An 11,067-nucleotide genomic window follows, 5' to 3' on the forward strand; every position below is an offset into this window, starting at 1 on the left:
GATGGATGATTAAGGGAATTTGGCCTTTGTTTTCCCTCCTATTTATATTCCTGTGAAACAGGAAGCCATGGCTGGATAATTTCATGTTCATAATCACCCTGGTATGCTCAAAATTGTAAATATGAATGGGAATATACTAATTTCTAGGGGTGCCAATAATTGAGTCCAACGTGTATTTGAGAAAAACATTTATTTCATAATGAGATTTTCCCCCATTTTCATTAGTTTTAGTTCAATGAAAGGTTTGATGTATGTTAATTTTTTTAAATAAAAGATCAAAATGATTAACAATGCAGATTTATTTTTACAGCCTTCTTTGATCACATTTACCAAGGGTGCCAATAATTCTGACCACGACTGTACATCTACAGCTAAACTACACATTTTGATCTCGAGCCGAACCCAAATTTACGAGGCTATCCTCAAGACTTTTTTCATGTGCGGTTGCTTTGCTTTAGACGTTAGTCAAAGTTTCTTGTACCAAAAACAGTGATTTAGTTTTACATGCCCATTTTCCCCCCTCTTCTCTGACCCTTTGAATTAAACAGGCTGTTACTGCACTTTTCTATATGCAAATCACCTTATTTCAAAAGACTTTAATACACCAGGGGTTCGAAAAAAAAAGGGCTTTTAAAAGGCAATAGTGAAATTTTACACTGTAATAATATTGATTGATTAGCAAGCACCATTGACAACCTGCAAAATCATCATGGTTCATCATCTAACATCTACGCTCTGGAATGAAATGCCTGACCTCATTCTCATGAACGGTGTAAACTGAGATCACTACGATCTTTGCCATGAACCCCACATCCTCACAAGCACATTTCACACATCAGGAGATATCATAACGTGAGATATGTGCTGCAAAGTTTTTTTTGTCCTTTTATGCATTACTGAGGTGATTGTTTGGGCTTTTTTCTATAAAGCTGGTCTATTTTCGCATGTATTATGCAAGTCACAAGGTTTACCAGCTTTATACGATTATGACAGGAGTCATGATCGTATAAGTTAAGAAATTAACACATATATAATGACTAAGTCTTGAGGCAATCCTTTGGTAGTCTAATGGTTAATTTTAATACAACTCAAACAGTCAGAGTAATTAAATTTCACCATATAAAAATTATGTTGTTACAATTTTTTGGTAATGAACATAAATTTACATCTGCATCCTAACTCAAGCTACTACTACTGTCAACTCAAGCTACTGTCAAATGTGCATTTCTAAGAGACACCAATTTAATATTATTAATATTGCAGCATGCACTGCAAACTGTGCTGAAGATACGCGTCATTAAAGTCAGGCAACACAAAACTGTTTCATGATTTGAAACAATAACACTTATTAGGAAATGCAGAAACTAAGAAATACATTTTTCTGTGAAGATATTTATTTTAAGGAAGAATGGCTGGAAAAGTGTAAAGAATTCAAAAACGAAGTATTTGCCACTTTCTGACCATAAAGAGTAGTTTAAACCACAATTAACTGGTTTCTGGTAGTCTGGTTTCAACAACTTTCACTTGGGAGCAAAAATCTGCCTTTAAACTTGAAGGAAATAAAGATTTGAAATTTATCGTGATAATTATCGATATCGACTGATATGAAAAATTTTATCAAGATAATTTTTTGGGCTATATCGCCCAGCCCTATTTCTACTGTAAGTGCATTAGAACCTGTGTTATAGTCAGTGTTATATCATTGATATAGTTTTTGTAAATGTTTTGAATTAGATTTTATTTTTATATTTTCTGTTCTCATTTGAATTTTAAAGTTTTAGTAATTTAGTTTTGTGTTTGTCATTTGTTTTTTGTTAAATATGTCTGTACAGTTTTTATCAAGTTTTAGTTTTTAGTTATTTTATTACTTCCTATTATTCTAAACAAAAAAGAAAAAGGTTACTTTAGCAACTAGCTGAAATATTTTATTTTATTTTAGTTAATGTTTATTTTATTTCAAGTAATGAAACTATTTCTTTATGGTTTCAGTTTTAGTAAACAATAACCTGGTTACTAGGGCTGGGCAAAAAATTAGATTTTTCGATTAATCGTTTTTTAAACTATGGTCGATTCGATATCGATTCTCAAAAGCCGTGATCACGATTAATTGCATCCCAGCACTGATATATTGACATGATTTCAACATATCAGCTTATCTTTGTTAAATGGCACAGCTTCTTAAATCTTAGCTGTATCTTATAATGGTACAAATTATTAACAGATAATACTACTACTAATTCTACTGCTAATAACAATATACATCGCACTAAGGATCGATGAGCTGCTGGGTTCATGAATATTAATCACATTGTCAGCGTTCACTCCAACGATGGCTTCCAAACAGGGTCGGTAATAAATAAGCGCCAGCCAATGAGATTGCCGTTCGCGCATTAGCTCCGCCCACTACCTGAGAATCCGGCATATCTTGTGCTTGTTCTTAAAAGCTGAATAATTCTAAATTAACTCTCGAAGAAGAGAAAAATACAACAAAGAATATGGTTTACATGTAGCGCGTCAATTCAGCATGGTATATAAGACTCTCGCTCTCTCTCTTTGCATGTGTGAGAAACACAACGCTCTTAGCAAAGCGACGGCGAGTCGCGCGCCTTCACACTAGAGTTTACAGTACGTCAAATACAGGTACGCTGCGCATCCATTGAGATAAATAGCACAGAATCGCTTGATGGAGTGCAACTCTCAAGCGCTCAGTCAGTGTTCAGCGAGTGAAAATATATCTGTGCTAAACTTATACTTGGCCTCCAACTCACACACTGGCGAGTAAAATCTAAGAATTTATTAGCCAATGGCTAACGATAGACATCATTTAGTCACCCAGAGTGAAGATTTAGTCGCATATGCGAGTGATTTACTCGCAATGTAGAGGGTTGTTTAATGTGTGCCTGAAATAGAGTTTAAAAAACAAGTCTGTGGCTCTTAATTTCTTTTCATTAATTTGCCATTTGTAAACTGATGTTCATCGTTCAGTTTTATAAATATCAATAGCATTGGTATTAAATCTATATTCATCGAATCGAGAAACGAATTAAGTATCAAACCGAATCGAAAGCTTGTGAATCGGAATCAAATCGAATCTTTACATCTGAATCGATACCCAGCCCTACTAGTTACTGTTAACTAAAGCTAAAACTATTAAAAAATAATTTTTGTTAATTGAAATAAAGTTGAAGTAAAATAAATATACAGATTAAATGAAACAAAATTAGAATGTTTTCATTGGCAGCTAACTGAAATAAATAAGCTAAAGCTGAAATACTAAAATTACTGAAACTAAAAGTAATAAAAAAATTAATTTAAGCTAAATAGAAACGTTAAAAAAAAACCTAATAAAACGACAAAAGCACATTATAAAATTAAAATTGAAAATATAATAGTAAAAGCAAATTCAAAATATTAATAAACACTATAATAGTATATAAAAATACTAAAGTAACACTGCCCGGAACATTCCTTTAAATGCAGCTCAACACTCTTGTGTTCTGGTGAGCAGCAGAACTAAACATTCTGTTCGAGGTTATGTCACTTCCTTTACATTTAGCTGACAAAGTCACTGTTATCAGCTCCAGTAACCACACACATTCACACTTGGTTAGAATCAAAAGAGTCCCATGAGCTTGCGAAGTTCGGCAGAAGCTCTTGGCAAGCCAAAGAACAGCTGTGGCAGGAAGTGACCTCAACACCAAAGAACCGTCACACCTGTGGCTCACTGCTCATGTTCATGCACCTGAGCTACTGAATTAATCCACAGAGCGTCGATTTCGGTTCTAAAACAACCTGCCCTGACATTTTGGTGTGCAGTACTTCTTAATTCAAAGGAACAGAGTGAGAAAAAGACAGGAAGTAGGGCTGAACGATTAATTGAATTTGCGATAATATCGCGATATGAAAAAACGCGATTTTTCAATCGCAGAGGCTGCGATTACACGGTCACGTGGCACACGAGGAAGTTACCGTTTGTGTGAGGGCGAGATGCCCGGTGGGCATCGCTTCATGCTGAACATGTAAACTGCAGCCTCGGCCGTAGAGAACAGACGACAGAAACAGAGGAATGCACAAACCACCACAGCCGACGCTGCCCGTCCATCCTGCAAAAACACACAGCCACAATATGAAGATGACAGGACACACTAGGATACCCAAACATAATTTTTCTTCTGAATATGCTGAATTAAATGAATTGGGAAGTTAAAATAAGTTATCGAAAATGAGATTATGACTTGTCAACAAAGGCCACAGTGTAATATGTTTGTTTGTAGGCACGTTAATGCATGTGATTAATTGTTTTCACTTTAACGGCATTAAAAATATTTAATCGCGATTAATTTAAGAAAAAATGTGTTATTAATTAGTTAATTTTTTTTTAATCGATTGACAGCACTAATAGTAACATTGTTGGAAAAGGGCCATGTGTGTGTGAGTGTGTGTGTGTCGAAGACGAACGAAGCTTTTACGGGTTTGGAACGACATGGGGGTAAGTGATTAATGACAAAATTTTCATTTTGGGGTGGAGTAACCCTTTAAATTAGTTTTAGTTAACAATAACAACACAGGATTTATGATATTAGGATAAGACATCAATTTAGATCCCTGTAATCTGTTAGTCATTTGCAATCATTGCAATCAAATGCTTTGCTGTCCACTCTCACCCTGTTGTGAAACCTGGCCGGTCTGTAGGAGCGTTTGGAGAGGTTGTATACTGCATAATGACCCGCGTGTCGAGAATCCAGGAACAGACGCACGTCCTCAATGTTATTCTTAATTGCAGATTCAACACCTTCAGCTGGGAAAGACATGACTGCAAAAACACAAATAGACAGGTAAATAACTTTAACACCATTACATTAGAGTTAAGACATCCAAAATGAATCTGAAAGCTGTAATACACAGGTGACTGTACCTGCTAGTCTGGAGGTGATGTAGGACAGGTCCAGGTCTCCCTTAGCATAACTGAGACAGGACAGGACACATGTTTAGATGTATGAATGCAAGAACTAAAAGAACATCTAGATTACAAGATAAACCTCGACGGAAAACCTGTCGACAAGAAAAAGAGTAACTGCTTGTATCAAAACTCAACAAACTTTATTACAAACTCTGTTAGAAATCTGGGTCTAAAAAGGCAAAGACTAAACTTAAAGGAATAGTTCACTCAAAAACTAAAACTGACTTACTTATATTCCTTCTGTTATGTACACTATTGTTCAAAAGTTTGGGTCAGTAAAATTTTGTTTTATTTTTATTAATTTTTTTTTAGAAAATTAGAATGATTTCTGAAGGATCATGTTACACTGAAGACTGGAGTAATGATGCTGAAAATTCATCTTTGCATCACAGGAATAAATTAATAAATACATTTAAAAGATTCAAATAGAAAATAGAAAGTTAATTTAAATTGTAATAATATTTCACAATATTACTGTTTTTTACTGTATTTTTGATTAAATAAATGCAACTTTAGTCACTATTTATTTATATAGAAGGCTTGGAATACTGTGTGATATATCATTGAATATAGTGAACTATTCCTTTAAAGTTATTTGAGGAGCAGCACTCACACATGTATTTAGTAGGCAGCTGTTTAAACTTTCAAGAAACTCTACTGATCAGGGTAATGCTGTGCTGATGGGAGCAGACTCAGACTGTGGTTATGAACAAACAGCGAACAAAGCATTGAGATGAAGGTGAAGTGAAGTTCACACACCATCTCTACACATACAGTACACACGTGTAACGCAAAAACATAGACACACAGGCGCTGTCCCATAGTTACCTGGAGCTGCAAGGGGTTGGCGATTTGGGACCGAGAGACATGATTCAGGAACAAAATGAACAAAACAAGACAATGAACATAAACAAATGGAAAGCAAAAATGGGCCAACTGAGGAGAAAATAAACATGACAGACTTGTGGAGACGTTGAGGGGGATAATTATTAAACATGATTAATGATTGCAAACAGATTATGGAAGGGGAGTGGAGGGGAATTTATGATCTGGTAGATCAGTGTGTGTCATAAACAAAACCCTGATTGAGTTTACCAAGAAATTAACGTCCAGACAGATCAAATTTACCTTATTATGACGATAATCATGATCGAATCAACATGGACTCAGAATTGACCCCATTTAATTTTATAAATGTCCTTTGTTTTGCGTATGATGCATAAGCATATGTTATTCTACATTAAAATGCCCCAGGCTAACTCATTAAAAAGAAATGCTTCATATGAGACAATTATTCGTTAAAGAGGATATCATGACTCACACGTTCAGGAATAATTGTGCAGCATGCATTATAATGAGGTAGTATACTGTCATTTATTTTTTTGCTTTTATTTTTTATATTTGAGTCAGTGTTGTTATTGGTAACTAAAATTAAAACGATCAAAGTTCTGTTAAATGAAATAGAGCTGAAATAAAATAAGAACTAAAATGACCTAAATTACTAAAACTTAAAAACATAAATGAAAAGCTAAATAGGAAAATTAATAAATAAATAAATACATAAAAAATGACAAAATACATAAAATGACAAAAACGTTAACTAATATTAAAACTAATATTATTAATCATAAAATATTAATATATATATTTAAAAAAAAACAATTAAAGCTAAATAGGAATATTTAAAAAATAATAATGACAAAAGACATAACAAAATTACTAAAATGTAAGGGTGCTCCGATCAGAATTTTTTGGGCCGATCACCGATTGTCGATGACAGGAAGCAGTATCTGCCGATACCCATCACCGATACCGATCTTTTTGAAGCTTTCTTTTTATAATGTAGAATTATTTATAGTGATGCTCCAGACAGAATTTTTACAGACATTCATTCAGGGCCTGAATTTCATTTTGGAAAATGGGGGGAATTCCCCTCTAAGGTGACTCTTGTGGGTGGGGGGTTTAATTTGAGGGGTGGAGGGGGGCATTTTTTTGACAATTTTTAAAAATACATATAATTATCTCATCTAAATGTTTGATCATGCAGTGCATTTTTGTTTTTATAATGGGACAAGCATACACCGTCTGCAGTGCGTATGCAGTCAATGTGCGGTACATAAGCGTCGCAGAAGCAGCACGGACTCATTCTGCTTTCATACAGAGGTCCGCTCCTGATCCGCGGCTGTTTACCACAAACAAAACATTTATCCATTTTGATTTCAAATCCAAACGTTGTTACTGAAAATGCTTTTTGAGCATTGTGATTCTCTTTTTACGCAGTACAGTAATACAATCTTTCATAGACGTGTTTAAACGCAATAAATATAAGCAAGAGTATGTGTGAACAGAGATGGTGCCGCTGCATGTCATGCTGAACCTCTCACAGCAGGTGTGTCATCAGCTTGAGATCGGTTTTTGATATCGGCCTTTATAGAGACCGCCGATCAAACTTTCCAGAGCGATTATCGGCCGATAGTGATCGGTAGCCGATCAATCGGAGCACCCCTACTAAAATTAAAACTAAAATTAGGAATATTTAAAAATTGATAATGACAAAAGACATAAAATGTCTAAAATTAAAACTAAAAATATAAAAAAATGACAAGAGACACAAATTTTAAAAAAGCTAAATAGGATTTTTTTTAAAAGACAATTACCAAAATTAGTAAAAGTTAAACTAAAATTAAAATGAAAGTTGAAGATATAAAAACAAAAGCTAATTCAAAATATTAAAAACTACTATAATAGTATGTCATAATACTAATGATTTGAGATATACAAATACATGTAGTGCAATTTTTGGGTAAAATACTCTTCATTTAATTATTATATTATACATTATTATATATTATAATTTTGAAATTAAACTAAATATATTTATAAATCAAGAATTCTCTTGCTTAGTCCTCCATCTTGAATGGATGTTTTCACCACAATGCACACCCTCTGTGAAGAATACATGTAATGCTACTGCAGAATTTGCTGAAAGGAAGCTAGTATAATTATTCTATTAATCTATTTATACTAGGAATAGAGACTTTGGAAAACATTCTCAAAGACAGCAGTGGGTGGCATTGTTTGTGAGCTAGATTAAGTGATATCAGATTAACCGCCAGCAGATAACTAGTACTCTATCCACCACTACGTCCTCTTCCGCCATTCGGCTGAATCTGTCAATGGCTCAGCGGAAAGAGAAGCATCATAACGAAACCAAGGCAAGACAAAACACACTCGAGCAAGGCATGTGCACTAGTTTATATGGGACAGCAGCAGGGGTGTTTTACTGCAGACTGAATGCATCGCTCACCTGGCCACCGACTGGATGACTTTGGAGGAAGTGTCTTTGATGTTGGTCAGGAATCTTTCGGTTCCTCCTTTCAGAATATCCAGGAAGCCTCCACCCATGGCCGGGTCTGTGTCATACACACCTGGAGATTCAAACAACGCTTGTCAAAAGAGCTTTTACAGGACAACAGCTTTGATGAATATATTTGACATATGCACACAAGAAATGTCTCTATGCAATGACTCACAACCATCTCATAACACAAAGAACTGTTCTTTACAACCCAAATGATTAGATCTAGGGGTTACTTCACTCTAAAATGCCAAAGTTTCTGAGATTCATGCCATCAAAACTTTGACAGATATTTACTACTCGGTAAACAAGCAGCATTTTTCGCTCTTCTCAGTTTTATTGGATTTTCATGCCTTGTAAAACATACAAACAATAAGACTAACTAAAGAAACAAACAAGAAGTACTAAATAACTAACAAACAAACAACTAACAAACCAAACATTCAAAATAACTAACCAAACAATTATAACTAACAAGGATAGCTGAAACTAAAAATTTGACTAAAACAAACATTAATAAACAAACAAAAAACAACTATCTAAAATAACTATGTGCATGTTACAGAACTGAAAATGTAAATGGCACCAGAAAACAAAGAGAAACTTCCAAACGTAATGCATGTAAACAAAAGATGTCAGTGCATCAACAGATCCCACGACAAGATAAGATCCAAAAGCACAGTCTTCTCCACTAGCCTGTTAACCTTTACAATATGTTTGTAAAAGCGTGACATCTGTCCAGAGAACAGGTCATAACAATTACAAAGGAAGTGTGACATATTTGAATAAAAGGAAGCTACACATCTACTACGATGAAAATGGCTTGCCAAAAAACGAGTTTGAATGCAGAACTCACCAGCATTGTGTAAGTTGTTGATCTGCGAGGGAAGCTGTGTGCTGTTCCCGAACCCTCCGTTCTGCTCCAGGAGCTGTAGGGATTCATAGCCATCATACACAGACTTCAGACAGTAGTATGAACTTAACAGACTCATTAGGATGACAGTCCGCTGCACACACACATCAGGAGCAAAGCAGGAGACCAGACTCCAGAATACACACGTGTCTGAACACTAGTCAGTAACAACAGAACATCTTCTGCAGCTTCTGGCTGACGGTGGTAATCACTTGAATCCAGAGAGAAACCACTTCTTAATCCAGATCAGACGCATCTAAAACCGCCCTCTCCACCACGTGTGCACACAGGAGCATAACACTGACTATTGCACTCAAACACTGCTGTTTGGATGCTCTTAACTAGATCATTCACATTCATTAATCCAGGAACGGATGATTTGTTTGTCGTTCTTTGAGCAAACAGGCTGGGTCCTCCCTCTTGCTTACCAGTCTTTCCTCTGTTTCTGTCTTATGTAGTGAGATCAGTGGCCATTAGGTCAGAGAGAAAAAGAGGGATGAGATGCTGCTTTGTCTCCAGGAGGTCATGGAGGGAGGGAGGAAAGGAAAGAACGACAGAACGCAAAAGGAAGAGTGTGGCGGTGTCTCTAAATGGCTCTTCAGAGAGTTGTGATCAGTATGTGGGACTCTGCCCGTCTCTGTGTGTGTGTGTCAAAGAATGAGGGGTTTGTTTCAAATGAAGCACCAAAAGAGCCTCATTCAACCAACTGAACCAGTCGGGTGATCAAACAGAAGCTCTGAAGGAGAGATTACTAAAATCAATATGAATTGAAACTAGTGGCAGATCATTGTAGGTTTTTCAATCAATGGCTGATGCTGATATTTAACAGCCAAAAGGGCAATTGTTGATATGTTATTGCATTAGATAAAATAAATTTTGCAATGATATGCACAACTGAATGATTGCAAACTATTTTTTATATTTTAAATTTAAATAATGTAATGTATTCATTTATGTAATATAAAGCTTATTAAGTGCATTATTACTATTATTTATTGACAGCAGCACATTTATAATATTTAATGAATATTAATAAATACTATACTATACCAATTATAAATTATATTACATAAATACATAGCAAATATTTAATAATTATTACATTTACAAAAAATACAAAATATAATTTGTAATCACTAAATGGCATTATATAAATAATAATTTACATTTTAAATAAACAAATATATTATATTAAGAACAACTTAACATTTTAAAACATATCATTTGTAATCATTAAAATTTGTTTATATGAATGTATTTACATGCAATGCATATTTTATATATATATATCCAGTCTTAAGTCGCTGGGGTATATTTGTAGCAATAGCCAAAAATACATTGTATGGATCAAAATTATTGATTTTTCTTTTATGCCAAAAATCATTAGGATATTAAGTAAAGATCATGTTCCATGAAGTTATTTTGTAAATTTCCTACTGTAAATATATAAAAAACGTAATTTTTGATTAGTAATATGCATTGCTAAGAACTTCATTTGGACAACTTTAAAGGCGATTTTCTCAATATTTTGATTTTACAACACACACACACACATATATATATACATATAAATATATAATTTATATTATTATTTATTATATTATTCATATTATTTTAAATATATATATATATTATTTTAAATTAACAGCTTTCCGCCTAATGCCAGTTACAAAATCAATCAACAGCCATCTTTGTGGATTATGCACATTTTTTGAAATTTTTAGGGCTGTCGCGATTCGTCGATTTTATTCGACTATTCGATTTTTTTTAATCCTCGACTTCATTTTGCTCGCGTCGACTAACCGGCAAAATACCGGAAGTGGCGCATTTCACAGA

The 11,067-nt window shown here is 34.3% G+C and overlaps 1 protein-coding gene across 1 annotated transcript in view; it reads right to left on the reverse strand.

Moving 5' to 3' along the window:
• The window catches only part of LOC107723307 (cyclin-G-associated kinase-like), a 41,860-nt gene that overhangs the window by 20,356 nt on the left and 10,437 nt on the right, over positions 1-11,067 (reverse strand). Inside the window, 5 exon segments of the mRNA XM_016531870.1 lie at positions 3,970-4,212; positions 4,645-4,813; positions 4,916-4,965; positions 8,268-8,388; positions 9,175-9,247. Of these exon segments, the coding sequence (XP_016387356.1) occupies positions 3,970-4,212; positions 4,645-4,813; positions 4,916-4,965; positions 8,268-8,388; positions 9,175-9,247 (656 nt within the window).

Source organism: Sinocyclocheilus rhinocerous, unplaced genomic scaffold, assembly GCF_001515625.1.
Source record: "Sinocyclocheilus rhinocerous isolate Xijiao unplaced genomic scaffold, SAMN03320098_v1.1 scaffold665, whole genome shotgun sequence".
NCBI lineage: Eukaryota > Metazoa > Chordata > Actinopteri > Cypriniformes > Cyprinidae > Sinocyclocheilus > Sinocyclocheilus rhinocerous.